We start from the raw sequence: 25,192 nt of genomic DNA, 5'->3' as shown, positions 1-25,192 counted from the left end.
GGTGCTCAGTGTGAGGGAACCAAGGAGACAGCAGTCTAGTAGGGATGCCGGGGACTCTCAGGGCAATGGCAGATGTCTCACCAGACACCACAGCAAATGAGGGAAAACCTTTGGGGGGAATCACAGGAGGGAGAGAGTCACAGTCTCATTTATGCTTCAGAAAGACCACACTGGGGTGGGATATGAGATGCACCATGAGGGTGTTACCAAGTCCGAGCTCACACTGTTCGCTGCACGACAGGCCAATGAATCAGAGACGAGGTGTTGAGGCAAGGAATATGACTTCATTCGGAAAGCCGGCAGACCGAGAAGATGGCAGACTAGTGTCTCTGAAAAACCATCTTATCGGGGTTTGGATGCCAGCTTCTTTTATGGAACAGAAGGGGAGGAGATGAGGAAGTAAAGTAAAAACGTCATAAGATTTGCAAATGTCCCCTGGAATGGCCAGCCTCGGGGAGGTGATGTGTCAATTTCTTCTTTCTCGATGCCATACACAGGTAGACAGGGTCAGAATGTACGAAGGCACTTTGGTTTAACATTCAGGCAGAGGGGCAGGGTTCCCTGAGGCAGGCCATTATGTATGACTATAATAACAAAAGCAACAAAGAGCAAAGGTTAAAGTCAAAGAAACAGATCGAACTTGGAGTCCTATTTAGCTCTTCCCTGTTAAAATTCCCCACTGTCAATGTCCATTCCACAGTCTTGTGGAAAAAGGGATGACAACGTTCTAACTGCCCAGTCAGATGGATCTTTCTGGGAGTGTCCGCCATTGGTGTCAGTGTTCCAAATGGTGAGATTTGTCTTTTGTTCCACTTTGGAAGTGTCTACTTTACACCTGTAGATTTAAAAATATTCACAGGAATATTTTTAATATTCACAGCCCTCAGGAATTTTGAGGGCTTCAAGCCCAGGAGGCCGCATCTCAAGTTAAGGAATTTAGCTTTTTTTTTTTTTATGTATAGGAAGATGCAAGAGTCTGGGCTCACCAAAATCATTTTTTTTGATATGTACCACAGCTATCTGGGACCTGTATCCTATATTTGCATATCCTGAGTTTCCTCAGAGCTCACCGGTTCATGTTGGAGTGCTGCAATCACTGATGACTGATCCTCTCCTCCTGGTCAGGAATTTGACCAATATTAGGGAGACATTTCATGATCAAATTTTGTCCCTTGGTGCTGGGAGGCCCATCCCAGGTCAGGCAAAAATTCTCAATATGCCACTCCAGGTGCTAATTTTCGGATTAGGCCCTATTGATAATTAAAGATTCTCTGGCTCCTCTGTCTAATTATGATAAAGTCAACATTTTCCCTTGTTGCTCCTTCCCATAATTAGAATCACATTATTACAATTATTTTATGTTATAAAAGTGATGTACTTCCTTAAGATTTTTAGCCACAGAAGTTTTGCTGGAGGCCTGGTTACACACTGGGTACTGCAAGAGACAACAATACTATAAAATAGACAGGATATAAGTAATGCAGATAGTAACACTGACAAAGACAGAGTGCAGCAGGGAGACACTTGGAATTTGGAAGTAAAAACAAATAAGACTATGATTATCATAATATCAAGTCCACAGGAAAGCCAGGTGGAGATGACAAATTCTGACAGGATCCAGTAGAGAGAAAAAGATAAAAGTTTTGTCTTTGTTTACAAAGTCATACTTTATCAACTTGTTGTAGGTCACAGCAGAAGAGAAAATGTTTTTCCGAAAAACAAAGATTAAAGCCAATATATTTCCCAAAGTCATAAAGTTATAAATCATATTTACCAGTTTATTCAGTCCCATGTCATTAATTCCTGTTGATCTGGATGAAATAATCAGGTTTCCCATTAGTTTTGTCATTTGTTGCCCAGTCCACTGATATTATCTAAAGGCTATCAGAAACATATTTGTTAAAAAGTTCCTTTCTATCAGTCTTCTTAAAAATCTTCATTTTGTAGAAGCATCCGGACAAAATTTAAAATAGGATGGTTATGCTGGCGAGGGCCTGCACCCTGCTGAGTACTCACCGCCTCCCACCAAGTGGCTGGACTCCAACACTGACCAGGGACTGGGTCTTGGTGCTCCGGCCTGGTGTCAGGCCTGAGCCTCTGAGGTCAGAGAGCCTAGTTCAGGACATTGGACCACCAGAGACCTCCCGGCCCCACAGAATAACAATCAGCGAGAGCTCTCCGAAAGATCTCTGTCTCCACACTAAGACCCAGCTCCACCCAACGGCCAGCTAGCTCGAGTGCTGCACACCCCATGCCAAACAACTAGCAAGACAGGAACACAGACCCACCCATTAGCAGAGAGGCTGCCTAAAATCATACTAAGTTCACAGACACCCCAAAACACACCACCAGATGCGGCCCTGCCCACCAGAAACACAAGACCCCGCCCCACCCACCAGACACAGGCGCTAGTGTGCTCCACCAGGAAGCCTACACAAGCCACTCACCCACTAGGGGCAGACACCAAAAACAAAAACAACAGTAACTATGAACTTGTAGGCTGCAAAAAGGAGACCTCAAACACAGTGAGTTAAACAAAATGAGAAGGCAGAGAAATATGCAGCAGATGAAGGAGCAAGGTAAAAACCCACCTGACCAAACAAATGAACAGGAAATAGGCAGTCTACCTGAAAAAGAATTCAGAATAATGAGAGTAAAGATGATCCAAAATCTTGGAAATAGAATAGACAAAATGCAAGAAACATTTAACAAGGACCTAGAAGAACTAAAGATGAAACAAGCAACGATGAACAACACAATAAATGAAATTAAAAATACTCTAGATGGGATCAACAGCAGAATAACTGAGGCAGAAGAATGGATAAGTGACCTGGAAGATAAAATAGTGGAAATAACTACTGCAGAGCAGAATAAAGAAAAAAGAATGAAAAGAACTGAGGACAGTCTCAGAGACCTCTGGGACAACATTAAACGCACCAACATTCAAACTATAGCGGTCTCAGAAGAAGAAGAGAAAAAGAAAGGGACTGAGAAAATATTTGAAGAGATTATAGTTGAAAACTTCCCTAATATGGGAAAGGAAATAGTTAATCAAGTCCAGGGAGCACAGAGAGTCCCATACAGGATAAATCCAAGGAGAAATACGCCAAGACACTTATTAATCAAAGTGTCAAAAATTAACTACAAAGAAAACATATTAAAAGCAGCAAGGGAAAAACAACAAATAACACACAAGGTAATCCCCATAAGGTTAACTACTGATCTTTCAGCAGAAACTCTGCAAGCCAGAAGGAACTGGCAGGACATATTTAAAGTGATGAAGGAGAAAAACCTGCAACCAAGACTACTCTACCCAGCAAGGATCTCATTCAGATTTGATGGAGAAATTAAAACCTTTACAGACAAACAAAAGCTGAGAGAGTTCAGCACCACCAAACCAGCTTTACAACAAATGCTAAAGGAATTTCTCTAGGCAAGAAACACAGGAGAAGGAAAAGACCTACAATAACAAACCCAAAACAATTAAGAAAATGGGAATAGGAACATACATATCGATAATTACCTTAAATGTAAATACACTAAATGCTCCCACCAAAAGACACAGATTGGCTGAATGGATACAAAAATAAGACCCATATATGTGCTGTCTACAAGAGACCCACTTCAGACCTAGAGACACATACAGACTGAAAGTAAGGGGATGGAAAAAGATATTTCATGCAAATGGAAAACAAAAGAAAGCTGGAGTAGCAATTCTCATATCAGACAAAATAGACTTTAAAATAAAGACTATTAGAAGAGACAAAGAAGGACACTACATAATGATCAAGGGATCGATTCAAGAAGAAGATATAACAATTGTAAATATTTATGCACCCAACATAAGAGCACCTCAATAAATAAGGCAAATACTAACAGCCATAAAAGGGGAAATCGACAGTAACACATTCATAGTAGGGGACTTTAACACCCCACTTTCACCAATGGACAGACCATCCAAAATGAAAATAAATACGGAAACACAAGCTTTAAATGATAACGTTAAACAAGATGGACTTAATTGATATTTATAGGATATTCCATCCAAAAACAACAGAATACACATTTCTCTCAAGTGCTGATGGAACATTCTCCAGGATAGATCATATCTAGGGTCACAAATCAAGCCTTGGTAAATTTAAGAAAATTGAAATTGTATCAAGTATCTTTTCCGACCACAATGCTATGAGACTAGATTTCAATTACAGGAAAAGATCTATACAAAATACAAACTCATGGAGGCTAAACAATACACTGCTTAATAATGAAGTGATCACTGAAGAAATCGAAGGGGAAATCAAAAAATACCTAGAAACAAATGAAAATGGAGACACGATGACCCAAAACCTATGGGATGCAGCAAAAGCAGTTCTAAGAGGGAATTTTATAGCAATACAATCCTACCTTAAGAAACAGGAAACATCTCGAATAAACAACCTAACCTTGCACCTAAAGCAATGAGAGAAAGAAGAACAAAAAAGCCCCAAAGTTAGCAGAAGGAAAGAAATCATAAAGGTCAGATCAGAAATAAATGAAAAAGAAATGAAGGAAAAGATAGCAAAGATCAATAAAACTAAAAGCTGCTTCTTTGAGAAGATAAACAAAATTGATAAACCATTAGCCAGACTCATCAAGAAAAAAAGGGAGAAGACTCAAATCAACAGAATTAGAAATGAAAATGAAGAAGTAACAACTGACACTGCAGAAATACAAAAGATCATGAGAGATTACTACAAGCAACTCTATGCCAATAAAATGGACAACCTGGAGAAATGGACAAATTCTTAGAAATGCACAACATTCCAAGACTGAATCAGGAAGAAATAGAAAATATGAACATACCAATCACAAGCACTGAAATTGAAACTGTGATTAAAAATCTTCCAACAAACAAAAGCCCAGGACCAGATGGCTTCACAGGTGAACTCTATCAAACATTTAGAGAAGAGCTAACACCTATCCTTCTCAAACTCTTCCAAAATATAGCAGAGGGAGGAACATTCCCAAACTCATTGTACGAGGCCACCATCACCTTGATACCAAAACCAGACAAGGATGTCACAAAGAAAGAAAACTACAGGCCAATATCACTGATGAACATAGATGCAAAAATCCTCAACAAAATACTAGCAAACAGAATCCAACAGCACATTAAAAGGATCATACACCATGATCAAGTGGGCTTTATTCCAGGAATGCAAGGATTCTTCAATATATGCAAATCAATCAATGTGATACACCATATTAACAAATTGAAGGAGAAAACCATATGATCATCTCAATAGATGCAGAGAACGCTTTCGACAAAAGTCAACATCATTTATGATAAAAACACTGCGGAAAGTAGGCAAAGAGGGAACTTTCCTCAGCATAATAACTTTCCTCAGCACAATAAATTGCCATATATGACAAACCCACAGCCAACATCATCCTCAATGGTGAAAAACTGAAAGCATTTCCACTAAGATCAGGAACAAGACAAGGTTGCCCACTCTCACCACCCTTATTCAACATAGTTTTGGAATTTTTAGCCATGGCAATCAGAGAAGAAAAGGAAATAAAAGGAATCCAAATCGGAAAAGAAGAAGTAAAGCTGTCACTGTTTTCAGATGACATGATACTATACATAGAGAATCCTAAAGATGCTACCAGAAAACAACTAGAGATAATCAATGAATTTGGTAAAGTTGCAGATACAAAATTAATGCACAGAAATCTCTGACATTCCTATACACTAATGATGAAAAATCTGAAAGTGAAATCAATAAAACACTCCCATTACCACTGCAACAAAAAGAATAAAATATCTGGGAATAAACCTACCTAAGGAGACAAACGACCTGTATGCAGAAAATTATAAGACACTGATGAAAGAAATTAAAGATGATACAAATAGATGGAGAGATATACCATGTTCTTGGATTGGAAGAATCAACATTGTGAAAAAATGACTCTACTACCCAAAGCAATCTACAGATTCAATGCAATCCCTATCAAACTACCACTGGCATTTTTCACAGAACGATAACAAAAAATCTCACAATTTGTATGGTAACAAAAAAGACCCTGAATAGCCAAAGCAATCTTGAGAATGAAAAACAGAGCTGGAGGAATCAGGCTCCCTGACTTCAGACTATACTACAAAGCTACAGTAATCAAGACAATATGGTACTGGCACAAAAACAGAAAGATACATCAATGGAACAAGATAGAAAGCCCAGAGATAAACCCACGCACATATGGTCACCTTATATTTGATAAATGAGGCAGGAATGTACAGTGGAGAAAGGACAGCCTCTTAAATAAGTGGTGCTGGGAAAACTGGACAGGTACATGTAAAAGTATGAGATTAGATCACTCCCTAACACCATACACAAAAATAAGCTCAAAATGGATTAAAGACTTAAATGTAAGGCCAGAAACTATCAAACTCTTAGAGGAAAACATAGGGAGAACACTCCATGACATAAATCACAGCAAGATCCTTTTTGACCCACCTCCTAGAGAAATGGAAATAAAAACAAAAATAAACAAATGGGACCTAATGAAACTTCAAAGCTTTTGCACAGCAAAGGAAACCATAAACAAGACCAAAAGACGACACTCACAATGGGAGAAAATATTTGCAAATGAAGCAACTGACAAAGGATTAATCTCTAAAATATACAAGCAGCTCATGCAGCTCAATACCAACAAAACAAACAACCCAATCCAAAAATGGGCAGAAGACCTAAACAGACATTTCTCCAAAGAAGATATACAGATTGACAACAAACACATGAAAGGATGCTGAACATCACTAATCATTAGAGAAATGCAAATCAAAACTACAATGAGGTATCAGCTCACACCAGTCAGAATGGCCATTATTAGAAAAATCTACAAGCAATAAATGCTGGAGAGTGTGTGGAGAAATGGGAACCCTCTTGCACTCTTGGTAGGAATGTAAATTGATACAGCCACTATGGAGAACAGTTTGGAGGTTCCTTAAAAAACTGAAAATAGAGCTACCATATGACCCAGCAATCCCACTACTGGGCATATACCCTGAGAAAACCATAATTCAAAAAGAGTCGTGTACCACAATGTTCATGGCAGCACTATTTACAATAGCCAGGACATGGAAGCAACCTAAGTGTCCATCGACAGATGAGTGGATAAAGAAGATGTGGCACATATATACAATGGAATATTACTCAGCCATAAAAAGAAATGAAATTGAGTTATTTGTAGTGAGGTGGATGGACCTAGGGTCTGTCATACAGAATGAAGTAAGTCAGAAAGAGAAAAACACATACCGTATGCTAATACATATATATGGAATCTAAAAAAAAAAAATGTTTCTGATGAACCTAGGGTCAGGACAGGAATAAAGATGCAGATGTAGAGAATGGACCTGAGGACAGGGAAGGTTAAGCTGGATCGAATTGAGAGAGTAGCACTGACATATATACACTACCAGATGTAAAATAGATAGCTAGTGGGAAGCAGCTGCATCGCACAGGGAGATCAGCTCTGTGCTTTGTGACCACATAGAGGGGTGGGATAGGGAGGGTGGGAGGGAGACACAAGAGGCAGGGGATATGGGGTTATATGTATACTGTATAGCTGATTCACACTGTTATACAGCAGAAACTAACACAACATTGTAAAGCAATTATACTCCAATAAAGATGTTAAAAAAAAAATAATAAAAAGACATGAAAAAATTGTCAACATCATGAATAATTAGAGATATGCAAATCCAAACAACAAAGCAGTATCACCTCACACCAGGCAGAATGGCCATGAGCAAAAAGTCTACAAACAGTAAGTGCTGAAGAGGTTGTGGAGAAATGCATACCCTCCTATGCTGTTGGAGATATGTAAGCTTTTAACAGCCACTAATGTGAACAAAATGGAGGTGTCTTTAAAAGGTAAAAATTGAGTTATGATATGATCTGCCAGACCCACTACTGGGCCTATAACTCGAGGAAACCAGAATTGAAAAGGCAGAGACACCCAAACGTGCACTGCAGCATATTTACAACAGCCAAGACTTGTAAGCCACGAAAATGTCCATCGACACATGAATGGACAAAGAATAAGTGATACATGTACACAGTGGTATATAAGCCCGGAAAAAGAATGAAACATTGATTGCCCTTTGCAGCACCATAGATGAGCCTAGAAATAATCATACTGTGTGAAATAAGTCATAAAGAGAAAGACAAATATCCTATGATATCATTTATGGGATTATCTAAAAATTGATACCAAGGGGGCTTCCCTGGTGGCACAGTGGTTGGGAGTCCAACTGCCGATGCAGGGGATACAGGTTCGTGCCCTGGTCAGGGAAGATCCCACATGCCGTGGAGCGGCTGGGCCCGTGAGCCATGGCCGCTGAGCCTGCGCCAAGGAACATTTTTTCACACAGAAAGACACTCACAGACTTAGAAGACAAACTTATGGTTAAACAAAAGGAAAGTTGGGAGGAATGGATAAGTTAGGATACGGGAGTTAACATACATATACTAACACATGTAACATATGTAATCACCAAAGACCACCTTGTACCAAGGAATGTCTACTCAACACTGTGTAATAACCTACATGGGAACAGGATCTGAAGATGAATAGATATATGTATATGTATAAAGGAATCAGATTCTCTACACCTATAACAAACAAATTTTTTTTTCAAAAATTGTCCTGAGGTCGGTAATAGACAAAAAAGTTCAATACAGGGCAAATTTTCAAGAAGACAATTTCAAGATGTAAATTTTACTCACACTTAAAAAAAAAAAAGGACATGGCAAAATGCTCAATATCACAAATTATTAGGGTCATACAAATCCTAACTACAAAAAGGAGCGGCAAAGGGATGAGACACAAGCCCTTGGGTGTTTGTCCAGGTACATTCCACTCTAATTTCCAATCAGCAAAAGGACTTTCCCTAAGGCTCAGGTTGCCCCAATTACCAGAGCGGGACATGAAGATATCAGGTTGGTTTGTGGACAATTCCCAAAACAACAACTTGAAAACTGGTGCTTGGGGGAACTACATAGTCATAAGGCCCTCGAGGCTGTAAATGACACATGTGTCTTGGGGTTATTTATAGAAAACAACTTCAAAACGAGGCAGAATTTCAGGAACCAGATATCAAGATGTAAATTTCCCTCAGAGTGATTTTATTATTATTTTTTAAAATGCCCACCAGAAGCTGCTCAACATCGGAAATTGTAGGTAATGCAAAAAAAGACTGCAACGAGGTATATCACCTCTCACCTGTCAGAATGACCATCACCACAAAGTCTCAAAAGAATAAACGCTGGAGAGAGTGTGAAGAAAAGGGAACCATGTTATACTGTTGCTGGGAATAAAATACTAACAGGCACTCTGGAGAACAGTATAGAGGTTCCTTAAAAATAGAAAATTAGAGCTACCTTAGGATCCAATAATTCCACTTCTGGGTGTAAATCCGGGGAAAACCAGGAATTGACAAGACACATGCACCCCAACGTTCACTGTAGCACTGTTTCCAAGAGCTTAGACTAGGGAGCAATGACAGTGTCCACAGAAGGATGAATGGATAAAGAAGATGTTAGACATATATACACTGGAATATTACTCAACCATGAAATGAATGAAATAAGGCCAGTTGCAGCACCTTGGATGTACCTACATGATCACACTAAGTGACATAAATCAGACAGGGAAAGATAAATTTCGTATGATATCACTTAGAGGTGGAATCTAAAAATTGATACAAATGAACTAATTTACAAAACAGACAGAGAGTCACAGATTTAGAAAACAAACTTATGGCTACCAAAGGGGAAAGGTGGCGGGGGGGGGGGGGGGGGGGATGGGGAGGCATAAACCAGGAGGTTGAAATTGGAATACATATTCTTATGTAGAGAAAATAGATAATCAAGAAGGACCTACTGTATAGCACAGGGAATTCGACCCCACAGATTCTAATAACCAAAAAAGAATACATAAGAATATGTAAGAATCCAAAAAAGAATATATAGACATCTTTGTATAACTGATTCCAGTTGTTGTACTCAAAAGAGGAATACAACTTTGTAAGTCAGCTATACTCCATTATACAATGAAAATTAAATTCCAAAAAAAAATAAAAATAAAAAAACAGAGAGAGAGAGAGAGAGAAATGGTTTCTAAATTGCTTCAGGTGCAATGACCCAAATTGGCATCACATCCCTGGAGCCAGAGCTGGCTTGGGTGCCAAGGCTGCGCTGTCATGGGGCTGAGAGAGCTGGGGAGGAAGTGCCAGCAAATGAGGTGCCCCTAGAATTGCACTGCCTGATCCCACTACAAGGATCCAAAATCCCCAGGTCCAGGCAAGCCCACCTACTGCTAAAACATGGCTCAGACACCGAAAGGATGGGGGACACCCTGGGCTGGAAGAGATTTAAAAAGTCAGCTAGTCTCCACTTCTGCTGGTGTTGGGGTTCCCACCTCTAGACTTTTTTTAGAGCCACCCCACAGATTAAGACAGTACCCTCAACAGCCGGTTGTACAGCGTGGAATGAACGGGAAGGGGGGAAGGAATGAGACACAAGCCCTAGGGTGTTTGGACAGGACCAAGCCATTCTAATTTCCAATCAGGAAGAGGAATTTCCCGAAGGCTTAGGTTGCCCCAGTAACAAGAGTGGGACTTGAAGCATCCTGCCCCTTTGTGGCAGGTTCCGGAAACAACAAGTGGAAAACCAGTGCTCGAGGGCACTGCTATTCACAAGGCCTGCAGGGTAGTAAATGACACCTGTCCTAGAAAAATGTATTGGAATAAGAAATTGAAAAGGACTTGAAAATAAGGCAGACTTACAGGAACTGGATTTCAGGAAGTACATTTGACTTGGCATTAAAGCCCATGAAAAGCTGCTCAACATTACCAATGATTCGGTTGGCCACAACGGGCGTTCAGGTTTGTGGCCAACCGAATATGCAGGAAATGCAAATCAACAATACAAAGAGGTAACACCTCGCACCAGTCAGAATGGCCATCCTCACAAAGTCTAAAAACAAGAAATGCTGGAGAGGGCCAGGAGAAAAGGGAACCCTGCTACGCTGATAGTGGGAATGTAAATTGCTAACAGCCACTCTGGAGAACAGTATGGAGTTTCCTTAAAAATCGAAAAAAATAGAGCTACAGAGGATACAGCACTTCCACTGCTCGGGGTGTATCTTGGGGAAACCATAAATCGACAGGACACAGGCACCCAATGTGTAGTGCTGCCCTGCTTTCAAGAGCCTCTACTTGAAAGCAACTTAAATGTCCTTGGAAGAAAAAATGGATAAAGAAGATGTGGTACTTATATACAATGGAATATTACTCGCCATGAAATGAAGGAAATGTGGCCATTTGTAGGAACTCAGATGGACCTAGATACGATCATACTAAGTGACATACGTCAGACAGAGAAAGAGAAATATCACATGATATCACTTATAGGTGGAATCTAAAAATTGATACAAATGAACAAAGTTACGAAACAGTCACAGATTTAGAAAACAAACTTATATTTACCAAAGGGTGGTGTGAGGGGGGGAGGTATAAACCAGGAGGTTTAAATTAGCATACATACCCTTACACAGAGAAAATAGTTAATCCATAGGGACCCACTGTATAGCACATAGAACTGGAATCAATGCACTGTAATAGCCAAAAAAAAATATATGAGAATGGCAAAAATCTGAAGAAGAATATATAGATGTCTCTTTGTAAGTGAATCAGGATGCTGTACAATAGAAAGAAACACAACATTGTAAATCTGCTACACTCCATTAGAAAAATAAACTTAAAAACAAAGAGAGAGAGAGAAAGTGTTCCTAAATTCATTCAGGGGCAGTGACCCAACCTGCTGTCACATCATCTGGAGCCAGAGCTGGATGGGGACCCATGGCTAGACTGCCGTGGGGCTGAGAGAGCTGATAAGGTTCTGCCAGCAGATAATCCCCATTGGATTTCTACTGCCTAATCCCCACTTCATGGGTCCCAAAACACCAGGTGCAGGGGAGCCAACCTAAAGTTAAACGTGCCTGGGAAACCCAAAGGATGGTGGACCCTCTTGGTGGGGGGGCGCGGGGGGGGAGAGATTTTAAAAGTCACCTAATATCCACATCTCCTGATGGTGGGGTTCCCACCTCCAACCTCTTTCCTTAGAGTCTCCCCACTAGGGCAACACAACAGACTCAACAGCCAGCTTCGCACGTGTTTAAATTTTTCCGGTGGATGGAGGGTTGTGGGGGAAGGGAGGAGACCTCAAGCCCTGGAGTGTTTGGACAGGCACAGGCCACTCTAATTTGCAATCAGGGAGAGGACTTTCCCAAAGGCTCAGGGCCCCAGTAACCAGAATGGGGCTTCAGGAACTCCTGACACCTTGTGGCCATTCCCCGAAACAACAAGTTGAAAACCGGTGCTCAAGGGCACTGCAATTCACAAAGCCCGCAGGGTTGTAAATGACACTTATCCTCGAAACAAGACTTAGGGTAAGTAATTGAAAAGGACTTGAAAAGGCAGAACTGCAAGAACCGGATTTCAAGAGGTACATATGACCCGCCATTAAAAAACATGAAAATCTGCTCAACATCGCTGATGATTGGCTTGGCCAAAAACGGCATTCAGCTTTATCCATAAGGTATTAACGAAAAAACCAAATGCTCTTTTTGGCCAACCCAATATTCGGGAAATGCAAGTCAACACTACAAAGAGGTATCAGCTCACACCAGTCAGAATGCCCATCATCACAAAGTCTAAAAACAAGAAATGCTGGAGAGGACGTGGAGAAAAGGGAACCCGGCTATGCTGATGGTGGGAATGTAAACTGCTATCAGCCACTCTGGGGAACATTATGGAGTTTCCTTAAAAATCTAAAAAACTGAGCTACAGAAAATACGGCAATTCCACTCGTGGGCACATATCTTGGGAAAAGTATAAATCGACAAGGCACATGCACCCCAACATGAAGTGCAGCCCTGTTTAAAAGATGCTAGACTCGGGACTTCCCTGGTGGCACAATGGTTAAGAATCCTCCTGCCAATGCAGGGGACACGGGTTCGAGCCCTCGTCTGGGAAGATCCCATGTGCCGTGGAGCAACAAAGCCAGTGCACCACAACTACTGAGCCTGCACTCTAGAGCCCATGCTCCGCAACAAGAGAAGCCACCGCAATGGGAAGCTCGTGCACCGCAACGAAGAGTAGCCCCCACTCGCCGCAACTAGAGAAAGCCCGCGCGCAGCAACGAAGACCCAATGCAGCCAAAAATAAATTTAAAAAATAAAATAGATGCTAGGCTTGGAAGCAACCTAACTCTCCTTGGAAGGAAGAATGGATAAAGAAGATATGGTATTTATGTACAATGGAATATTACTCAGCCATAAAATGAAGGAAATAAGGCCAGTTGCCGCAACTCGGATGGATCTAGATACAATCATACTAAGTGACATAAGTCAGACAAAGAGAAATATCATATGATATCACCTAGGTGGAATCTCAAAACTGATACAAATGAACAAACTTACAAAACAGAAGCAGAGTCACAGATTTAGAAAACAAACTTATGGCTACCAAAGGGGAAAGGAATGGGGGGGAGTATAAACCAGGAAGTTTAAATTAGCATACATGCCCTTACATAGAGAAAATAGGTAATCAATAAGGACCTACTGTACAGCACATAGAATTCGACTCAACACACTGTAATAACCAAAAAAGAATATATAAGACTGGTAAGAATCTGAAAAAGAATATATATTTGTCTCTCTGTAAGTGATTCAAGTGGATGTACACCAGAAAGAAACACAGCATTTTAAATCATCATCTACATTCCATTATAAAAATAAAGTTAAAGTACATAAACAAAGAGAGTGAGAGACAAATTGTTACTATTTGTTCAGGGGTGGTGAGGCAACCTGGTGTCACGTCATCTGAAGCCAGTGCTGGCTTGGGTCCCAAGGTTGGACTGTCATGGGGCTGCGGGAGCTGGTGAGGATGGGCCAGCAAATGCAGCCCCATTGGAGTTATACTGCCTGATCCTCACTCAATGGGTACAAACTCTCCAGTTGCACGGGAGCCAACCTACAGCTAAAACATGTCTGGGACACACAAAGGATGGTGGACCCCGTGGGCGGGAAGAGATTTGAAAAGTCACCTCATCTCCTCATCTCCTGGTGCTCGGGTTCCCCCCTCCAGCTTCTTTCCTTAGAGTCTCCCCGCTTGGGGAAGGTTCACCCTCAACAGCCAGTTTTGCATGGCTTGGAATTTGTCCGGGGGATGAAGGGGAAGGGGGAAAAGGAATGAGACACCACCCCTAGGTGTTTGGACAGGCACTTGCCACTCTAATTTCCAATCAGTAAGAGGAATTTCCCGAAGGCTCGTGGTGCCCCAGTAACCACAATGGGGCTTGAAGCAATCCTTCCGCTTTGTGCCTTTTCCCGAAATAACAACTCGAAAACTGATGCTCAGGGGCACTGCATATTCACAAGGCCTGCAGGGTTGTAAATGACACCTGTGCTCCAAAAATGTCATGGGATAAGTAATCAAAAAGGACTTGAAAAGTAGGCAGAATGCAGGAACCATATTTCCAGTGGTAAATTTTACTCCCACTGTTTGGAAAAACAAAGTACATGAAAAGCTGCTGAACAATGCCAAGAAGGAAGGAAATGCAAATCCGCACTACAACGAGGTATCACCTTTCACGAGTCAGAATGGCTCTCATCAGAAAGTCTAAAAGGAAGAAATGCTGAAAGGGCGTGGTTCCTCCAAAATCTAAAAATTGAGCTAGCAGAGGATACTGCAATTCCACTCCTGGGTGTCAATCTGGGGAAAACTATAAATCGACAAGATACACCCAAACATTCACTGTATCATGGTTTACAAGAGCCTCAACTTGGAAGCAATGAAAAGTGTCCACTCAAGTATGAATGGATAAAGAAGAGATGGTACATATAAACAATGGAATATTACTCAACCCTAAAATGAATGATATAAGCCCATTTGCAGGAACTCGGACAGACCTAGATAGGATCATACTAAGTGACATAAGTCAGAGAAAGATAAATTTCATATGATATCACTTAGTGGTGGAATCTAAATATTGATACAAAAAACTCACTTACAAGACTGACACTGAATCCCAGACTTAGAAAACAAAATTATGGCTACCAACGGGAAAGGTAGGGGAGGGAGGAGGCATAAATTAAGAGGGTTAAATTAGCATACATACCCTTATATAGAAAAAAGAGATAATAAGTTTCTACAGTGTAGCACGGGGAACTCAACAAAACACACTGTAACGACCTCAAAGAAAAAAGAATCTAAAAAGAATATATAGATGTCTTTGCATAAGTGATTCAACTTGCTGTTCACCAAAAAGAAACACAACATGTAAATCAGCTATACTCCTCTATACAAATAAAATTAAATTACAAATAAGGAAAGGGGGGAGAGACGGGCTTTCCTGGTGGCGCAGTGGTTGAGAGTCCGCCTGCCTTTGCAGGGGACACGGGTTCGTGCCCCGGTCCGGGAAGATCCCACATGCCGCGGAGCGACTGGGCCCGTGAGCCATGGCCACTGAGCCTGCACGTCCGGAGCCTGTGCTCCGCAACGGGAGAGGCCACAACAGTGAGAGGCCCGCGTACCGCAAAAAAAAAAAAAAAAAAAAAAAGCGAGGGAGAGAGAAATGGTTATTCAGTTTCCTGAGGTACAGTGACCCACCCTGGACTCACATCAAAGGAGCCAGAGCTGGCTTGGGTCCCCAGGCGGCACTGTCATGGGGTTGAGGGAGCTGGGGAAGTAGTGCCAGCAACTGCAGCCCCCTTGGACTTGTACTGCCTGGTCCCCACTACATGGATCCATATTCACCAGGTCCAGGCAAGCCCCCCTACAGCTAAATCATGCCTCAACACCCTAAGGATGGTGGACCCTCTGGGCTGGAAGCGATCTGAAGATTCACCTGGTCTCCACATCGCCCGGTGTTTGGGTTCCCACCTCTAGCCTTTTTTTTTTTTTTTTTTTTTTTACAGTCGCCCCACCTGCAGGAGACAGCGTCCTCAACAGGCGGTTGGGAGCTTGGAATTAGTCCAGGGCATGCTGGGTTGGGGGGAGAAGGAATGAGATACAAGTTCTTGAATGTTTGGGCTGGCACATTCCCCTCTAATTTCCAATCAGGAACAGGATTCTCCCTAAGGCTCAGGTTGCCCCAGTAAACAAAGTGAGGCATGAAGAAATCCTGCCGCCTTGCGGCCGTTTCCCGAAACAACAACTTGAAAACCGTTGCTTAGTGGCACTGCATATTCACAAGGCCCTCGAAACTGTAAATGTCAGCTGCGTCTTGAAGCTAGCCATCTAAAATGACTTCAAATTAAGGCAGAATTTCAGGAACTGGATTTTAAGTGGTAAATTTTACTCCCACTGTTTGGAAAAACATAAAGCACATGAAAAGCTGCTCCACATCACAAAGAGGAGGGAAATGCAAAATAGCACTACAATGAGGTATCACCTTTCACGAGTCAGAATGGCTCTCATCAGAAAGTCTAAAAGGAAGAAATGCTGGATGGCAAGTGGAAAAAAAGGAACCCTGCTACAGTGGCTGCTGAGAATGTAAATTGCTAACAGCCACTCTGGAGAACAGTATGGTGGTTCCTTGAAAATCTAAAAACAGAGCTACCAAGCTACAGACCTACTAGAGAATGGACTTGAGGATGTGGGGAGGGGGAAGGGTAAGCTGTGACAAAGTGAGAGAGTGGCATGGACATATATACACTACCAAACGTAAAATAGATAGCTAGTGGGAAGCAGCCGCATAGCACAGGGAGATCAGCTCGGTGCTTTGTGACCACCTAGAGGGGCGGGATAGGGAGGGTGGGAGGGAGGGAGACACAAGAGGGAAGAGATATGGGAACATATGTATATGTATAACTGATTCACTTTGTTATAAAGCAGAAACTAACACACCACTGTAAAGCAATTATACTCCAATAAAGATGTTAAAAAAATAAAAATAAAAACTGAGCTACCAGAGGATACTGCAACTCCACTCCTAGGTGTCAATCCAGGGAAAACCATAAATCGACAAGACACATGCACCCCAACGTTCACTGTAGCGCTGTTTATGAGAGCCTCGACTTGGAAGCAACAAAAGTCTCCGTCGAAGGATGAATGGATAAAGAAGATATGGTACGTATAAGCAATGGAATATTAACCATGAAATGAATGAAATAAGGCCAGTTGTAACAACTCGGACAGACCTAGGTATCATCATACTAAATGACGTAAGTCAGACAGAGAAAGATAAATTTCATATGATATCATTTAGTGGTGGAATCTAAAAATCAACACAAATGAACTAACTTCCAAAATGGACACAGAATCACAGACTTAGAAAACAAATTCATGGCTACCAACGGGAAAGGTGGGGGAGGGGAGAGGCATAAATTAGGAGGTTTCAATTAGCATACATACCCTTATATAGAGAAAACAGATAATCAATAAGGACCTGCTATATAGCACAGGGAACTCGACTCAACACACTGCAATGACCTCAAAGGAAAAAGAATCTGAAAAAGAAAATATAGATGTCTCTGTATAAGTAATTCAAGTTGCTGTACACCAAAAAGAAATGCAACATTTTAAAACAGCTATACTCCTCCATACAATTAAGTTACAAAAAAGAGAGAGAGAGAGAGAGATGGTTACTAAATTTTTTGAGTCCCAGTGACCCAAACTGGCGTCACATCCCTGGAGCTAGAGCTGGCTTAGGTCCCCAGGAGGCACTGTCATGGGGCTGAGAGAGCTGGGGAAGTAGTGTCAGCAAGTTCAGCCTCCTTAGACTTGTACTGCCTGGTGCCAGCTACACGGGACCAAATTCTCCAGGTCCAGGCAAGCCCGGCTACAGCTAAATCATGCCTAGCACACCCAAAGGATGGTGGACCCTCTGAGCTGGAAGAAATTTGAAAAGTCACCTGCTCTTCACATCTCCTGGTGTTGGGGTTCCCACAGCTAGCCTTTTGTTTTCTACAGTCGCCCCACCTGCAGGAGACAGCATCCTCAACAGGCAGTTGGGCGGGGCTTGGAATTAGTGCAGGGCATGATGGGTAGCGGGGGAGAAGGAATGAGATACAAGTCCTTGAATGTTTGGGCTGGCACATTCCCCTCTAATTTCCAATCAGGAAAAGGATTCTCCCTAAGGCTCAGGTTGCCCCAATAAACAAAGTGAGGCATGAAGAAATCCTGCTGCCTTGTGGTCATTTCCCAAAACAACAACTTGAAAACTCGTGCTTAAGAACACTGCAAAATAGATAACTAATAAGGACCTGCTGTATAAAAAATAAATAAATTAAAAAATTTTAAAAAAGAACACTGCATATTCACAAGGCCCTCAAGACTGTACATGACACCTGTGTCTTGGGGCTAGTCATCTAAAACGACTTCGGAACAAGGCAGAATTTCAGGAACCGGATTTCAAGTGGTAAATTTTACTCCCACTGTTTGGAAAAACATAAAGCACATGAAAAGCTGCTCAACATGGCAAACTAGGAGGGTAATGCAAATCAACACTACAAGGAGGTATCACCTTTCAGGAGTCAGAATGGCTGTCATCAGAAAATCTAAAAGGAAGAAATGCTGTGGAGGGCGTGGACAAAATGGATCCCTGCTACTCAGCTGCTGGGAATGTAAATTGCTAACAGCCGCTCTGGAGAACAGTATGGCAGTTCCTTGAAAATCTAAAAACAGAGCTACCAGAGGATACTGCAATTCCACTCCTGGGTGTCAATCCAGGGAAAACCATAAATCGACAAGACACATGCACCCCAACGTTCACTGTAGCACTGTTTACAAGAGCCTCGAATTGGAAGCAACGAAAGTATCCACTGAAGGATGAATGGATAAAGAAGATGTGGTACATATATACAATGGAATATTACTCAACCATGAAATGAATGAAATAAGGCCATTGCAGCAACTCAGACGAAACTAGATACAATCATACTAAGTGACATAAGTCAGACAAAGAGAAATATCATATGATACCACTTATAGGTGGAATCTAAAACTTGGTACAAATGAACAAACTACAAAACAGAAACAGAGTCACAGATTTAAAAAACAAACTTATGGCTACCAACGGGGAAGGTGGGGGATGAGGGGAGGCATAAATTAGGAGGTTTAAATTAGCATACATACCCTTATAGAGAGAAAACAGATAATCAATAAGGACCTACTGTGTAGCACAGGGAACTCGACACAACACACTGCAATGACCTCAAAGGAAAAAGAATCTGAAAAAGAATCCACAGACGTCTCTGTATAAGTAATTCAAGTTGCTGTACACCAAAAAGAAACACAACATTGTAAAACAGCTATAGTCCTCTATACAATTAAAATTAAGTTCCAAAAAAAAAGAGAGAAATGGTTACTAACTTTCTTGAGGTGCCCATGACCCAGCCTGGCCTCACATCCCTGGATCCGGAGCTGGCTTTGGTCCCCAGGTGGCACTGTCATGGGGCTGAGGGAACTGGGGAAGTAGTGCCAGCAAATGAGGCACCCCCGGAATTGCACTGCCTGATCCCACTACAAGGATCCAAATTCTCCAGGTCCAGGCGAGACCCCCTACAGCTAAATCATGCCTCAGTGCCCAAAGGATGGTGGACCCTCTGGGCTGGAAGAGATTGGAAAAGTCACCTGGTCTCCACATCTGTCAGTGTTGGGGTTCCCACCTCTAAAAACATAACCTTGAGTGAAATAAGGTGCAGAAGAGTACATACAATATAATTCCATAATTCCTAAACTACATGGCTTAGGCATGTGTGTCTAAGTGGTAAAATACTATGAAGAAAAACAAGTAAATAATTATCATATAAGTGAGAACAGTAGTTACCTTTTGGAGGAGGAACACTTTGTAGTTACAAATGGATACATGAAGCACAGGGATAGTTTCTGAGTTGCCAATACCATTCTATTCCTTGACTTGGATGGTGGTTAACAAATGTTCACTCCATAGCTGTTTCTTAAACAATGTATATAATTGTATGCATGTTTCTGTATGTATATTACAGGTGACCCCTGCACAATGAGGGCATTAGGGGTGACAACCCCATGCAGTCAAAAATAGGAGTACTTTAATCTGCGCCTCAAAAACAAAGGAATTGATAAATGACTCACCCAAGGGCATGAAGCTGAAACAGTTTGGATAGCATCAGGACTCAAACCCTAGTTCTTTTGATTCCACATATTGTGATTTCTAATTGAACACAAACTTTTCCCCACACTTAAAGATCTATAAAATGAAAATACAAGTACTATATTTATTGGGAAAAAATCTGCATATTAAGTGGACCCATTCAGTTCAAACCCATGTTGTTCAAGGTTTAGCTATCTATATCACAATAAAAAATTGTATGAGTCATACTATTAATTTGTTAATTTATTCAATAAATACTTATGGAGCAACTTTAGGATGAAAGGCACAGTTCCAACGAGCATACAGTAATAGAAAGAGAAGGTCTCTATTCTCATGGAGCTTACAGCTTTGTGGGGAGATAGTAAAAAGTAAGCCAATAAAAAGTAATTTCAGATTACTATAAAGAGTACAAAAAACAGGGCTACATACAATAGAAGGAGGCGTTGGGGATGAGAGCCTTGAGCCAGATTTGTCAGAGCAGGACTCTCTGAGAAGATGACATTTGAGAACTGGAGAGTGAGGTGCCTCATATAATAATTTGGAGTAAGTGAAAGGCACATACTTAGGGGAAGTGCCTTTCAGGGAGAGAAAATAAGTTCAGAGCTCAGAAAAGTCTGGAGAAGGAAAAGTGACACGGGAAGGACCTGCAAGCTAACATCAAACATCTGAAGGGTTTGCTTTGGATGGACTCAAGGAAGTGGAGTGAGGATCAGCAGGTAAGCCGCAACTAAGGCGCCCGCAGGCTGCGTCTAAGACCCAGCACAACCAAATAAATAAATAAATAAATGTTTTTTTAAAGAAAATATCAACTTAAAATCATAGACTGTCAGAGCTAGAGGAGACTAGGAGCAGACAATCTGAATGCCCTCGTTTTACATGAAGCCCAGGGACAGGGAAGGGACTGCCAAAGAATTGACAGTACAGCCTGTAATGGCAGAGACAAGCTTTAATCTAAGCTTGCTACCTCCTCCTCCAGCGCTGTACCGTTATTTAACTTGTAGTCCTCTCAAAAGCCATACGTGTTAGAACTGGCTAAATGTGGCCAGTCCACAAAGGTGTCAGGAGGCAGGCCACAGAGGAATTTTTTTTTTTTTTTTTTTTTTTGTGGCACGCGGGCCTCTCACTGCTGTGGCCTCTCCCGTTGCGGAGCACAGGCTCCGGACGCGTAGTCCCAGCGGCCATGTCTCACGGGCCCAGCCGCTCCGCGGCACGTGGGATCCTCGCGGACCGGGGCACGAACCCGAACCGCCCGCATCGGCAGGCGGACTCTCAACCCCTGCACCACCAGGGTAAGCCCCCCACGGTGCAATTTATATTCTTTATTGACAGTTAAAACTTGTGCAACTTGCAAAACCACAGTGACATCTAGTGGTGCTATTTGATAATGCAACTTTTGATGCAACCCTCGGTTTAAGCAAGCTTGTCGTAAAAAACCAAATATTGTTCTGTCATCTGGGGTTGGTCTGCTTTCTCATAAATAGGATTAATTTTTAACAGAAATATAACATACATGAAGTTGTGCCTTCCTTAATGCATCACACCGAAAGACACATGGTGATACATGCCCTCATTGTGCAGGGGTTGTAAGGTCGGATCTTAACAAACGGCACCGCGAAACAGAGGAAAGCTTCAAGTGAGCTTTATTAGGGAGCACTCCCGGGCGAGGTTCACTGGTCCGAGAGAATGGGGCCAGAGAAGTCGCACCCGGGCGAGGGTTGGGCAAGATCTTATAGGGGAAGAAGGGAAAGGGGTGTGGTGAATCTGGGAGCGCGCAGGGTATTTCTTATTTGGTGGTCTTTTCGGGTATCCTGGGGGACCGTTGGTCCCGCCCCTCGAAAGGCGGGAAGGCTGGGCTGGGTTCAAAGTCCCCAGGTCAGTTCCTGGAACTGGGTGGTCCGGAATGTCTCCAGGGCAGCTTCTGGAACTGGGTGGTCCGGAGAATTTCGTTCTGATGCAACCTGTGAATCTGATGGTGTTCCCCTGCCTCGGGCCAGTTGGCCTTACAGGGGTCACCTGTAATATACATACAGAAACATTCATACAATTATATACATTGTTTAAGAAACAGCTATAGAGTGAAGATTTGCTAACCACCATCCAAGTCAACGAATAGAATGGTATTGGCAACTCAGAAACTATCCCTGTGCTCCATGTATCCATTTGTAACCACAAAGTGTTCCTTTGGGGACACATGGTCCCCATCATTGGTGATACTAACTTTGATGACTTGGTTTACCCGCCTTAAAGTTACTCTCTTTTCCTTTCTAATTAATAAATGATTTATGGAGCAATATTTTGAGGCTATATAAATTTCTTTTTCAAACTTTCTTCTGCTAGTTTTAATATTCATTGATGATTCTTGCCTGAATCGGTTATTACTTATAATGGTTGCAAAATGATAATTCCATAATTCTGTCATTCCTTCCTACATTTGTATTAGTTATTATTTTACTGAAAGAAGAGATTTCTCTATTCTCTTATTTATGTTTATGTTCCTTAGTCTGGATTCATGAATTCTTACATCATCTATCACCTATACAATAGATTATATGTACAGATATTCAGTATGGCTACCATACTGGACAGCAGAAACAAAAAATTTCTTTAGGTTTTCAACCAACTATGTCTTCTCTTACCTCTGGAACTTTGTCTTTGCTGTTGTTCCCTCTCACTCGAAGACCTAATCCCAATAGATTATAGATTATGAAAGAATTAATGAGTATGTTCATGTATGCATTATATGGTACACATTATATATGTTAGATATGTTGTAGATTATATATTCATGTATATATTATAAATTATAATGTTTACTATACATAATCTATACTCTATCACTATTTTTATTTCTCTTCAAAAATACAAATGTCATGAAAGTCAAAAAAGTATGAGAAGGGTGGGAGGGAGGGAGACGCAAGAGGGAAGAGATATGGGAACATATGTATAACTGATTCACTTTGTTATAAAGCAGAAACTAACACACCATTGTAAAGCAATTATACTCCAATAAAGATGTAAAAAAAAAAAAAAGTATGAGAAACTGTTCCAGATTAAGGAGATTGAAGAGCTATGACAGCTCAATGCAATGTTTAATCCTGGATTCAGTTTAGTTATCAAGGACATTTTGGGATAATTAATGAAATTTGAGTAATCCTGTCAATCACCTAGCATGGATTAAATAATGATACTGTACTGGTGTTAAATTCTCTGTCTTGATCATTTTACTGTGATTATGTGAGAAAACATCCTTGTCTTAGGAAATATGCTGTAAAATACTGAGGGGTAAAGCAGCATTGTATCTTCAGCTTATTTTCAAGTGGTTCAAAAAATAATAATATTACTCGTGTACTGAGAAACAAAATGATACGCAAATGTGGCAAAATGTGAACAATTGGTGAATCTGGGTGAAGGGTACACAGATTTTTTTGTACTATTCTAGCAACTTTTCTTTAAGTTTAAAATTTACATCAAAATAGTAATGACAAAAAAAGGTAAAATGTTTTAAGGAATTTGTCTTATTAAAAAACAAATTTAAAAAAAGATCAAAGTAAATACATAAACTTGCACCTAGAGTCTTCAGAATTTCAAAGTTTTAGCTACTAAGCTTCTTTCCACTGCTGCTCTTTTCATTAGGGAATTATCTTGCTAGTCAAGGAAATCTATTATAAATTACTAGTTCAAATTCCTCAGATGCCTGAAGAATCCCTCAAAGGTACACATATTTTATAAAAGCTCACACATTTAATATCATCATGTACAAAAGACTTTTATCAAGGCTGGGTCTGGCACTGAACCCAACCAACCAACCAACTGTGATTACCCTTAATTTGGAATAGAAGTTGGCTATGAAAAAAAATTTAGTGGAAGAGACTTCACTAAAAATCTGGATTCCCGGCTGGATGCTCTGGCGAGATTGGAACATCTGGGCCCACATTCACTTCTGCTCAGCAACAATCAGCTGGACTCTCTCCAATGTGGTAGTTACTAGGCACATGTGGCTATTTATATTTAAATTAATAAAAATTAAATAAGATTGAAAATTCAATTCCTCAGTCTCACTAGCCACGTTTCAAGTGCTCAAGCCACATCTGGCTAAAGGTGACCCTATTGGCCATTTCCTTCATCGTAAAATGTGCTCTTGAGCTGCATTACCTGGAGGGTAGTGAGAGGGCTGCCTCTCACAGTTGGAGAAACAGCTCTTCAGGTCTCTGTGGTCCCCAGCCAGCCCACTTCATCCCTTTATGTTACCTCCCTGACCCCTGTAGGCATTTGAACTTGAGAACCTTGACTACCATGTGCGTTAGGGTTTCTGCTTAGTTTTGCAATGTTTTGGAAAATACCACCAACATTATCTGGTCATGAAAGTATAAAAGGAGTAAGAGCTAGAAGTGATCTGAAAAAGTGATTACAAATGTAGAGATAATAAACCTGGATAGTGTGTGTGTGTGTCTGATCCTTGGTAGAAACTATTCAAGCAGGAAGCAAACTGTGGTTAGAAAGTGCTGTGCATATGTAATCAATGTTCAACAAAAGGTGAGCAACAGCACCTGTCAAATGGAGTAATTCCTGAGTATGTGACCTGCAGGGGTCAAAGGTAACATAAATCACGGCGTCTTGGTAGGACTCGGTGAAGTAGGGGGTCAGGGGAGTCAATGCCAGCTTAAAGGGCAGGAGCCCCTAAGCTCCTGTTGAATATTACAAGTGGGAGTGGGCTTCTACTTTCTGATTTTTCCAGAGAACTCAAAAACCCAGATTCTTTTTTTTTTTTGCGGTATGTGGGCCTCTCACTGTTGTGGCCTATCCCGTTGCGGAGCACAGGCTCTGGATGCGCAGGCTCAGCGGACATGGCTCACGGGCCCAGCCGCTCCACGGCATGTGGGATCTTCCCGGACCGGGGCACGAACCCGTGTCCCCTGCATCGGCAGGCGGACTCTCAACCACTGCGCCACCAGGGAAGCCCAGGAACCCAGATTCTGTATGTGAAATCTCCTAATTTTTAAATATTAACT

At 41.5% G+C, this 25,192-nt stretch overlaps 1 protein-coding gene across 4 annotated transcripts in view; it reads right to left on the bottom strand.

The window, feature by feature from the left end:
* Nucleotides 1-449: 449 nt before the first annotated feature.
* Nucleotides 450-25,192, bottom strand: part of RNF145 (ring finger protein 145) — a 97,194-nt gene continuing 72,451 nt past the window's right edge. For 2 of the 4 annotated variants that reach the window (XM_067732976.1, XM_067732978.1), the window contains one exon: nucleotides 21,909-22,196. In XM_067732976.1, coding sequence (XP_067589077.1) covers nucleotides 22,057-22,196 — 140 coding nt within the window. In that variant the 3' untranslated portion in view covers nucleotides 21,909-22,056. Of the gene's footprint in view, nucleotides 585-21,797; nucleotides 22,197-22,819; nucleotides 22,864-25,192 lie in introns of those variants that run through there. The other 2 variants (XM_067732975.1, XM_067732979.1) reach the window with 2 other exon arrangements.

This window comes from Pseudorca crassidens, chromosome 3, assembly GCF_039906515.1.
Source record: "Pseudorca crassidens isolate mPseCra1 chromosome 3, mPseCra1.hap1, whole genome shotgun sequence".
In the NCBI taxonomy this organism is placed as follows: Eukaryota; Metazoa; Chordata; class Mammalia; order Artiodactyla; family Delphinidae; genus Pseudorca; species Pseudorca crassidens.
This window is presented reverse-complemented; position numbering and strand designations above follow the sequence as displayed.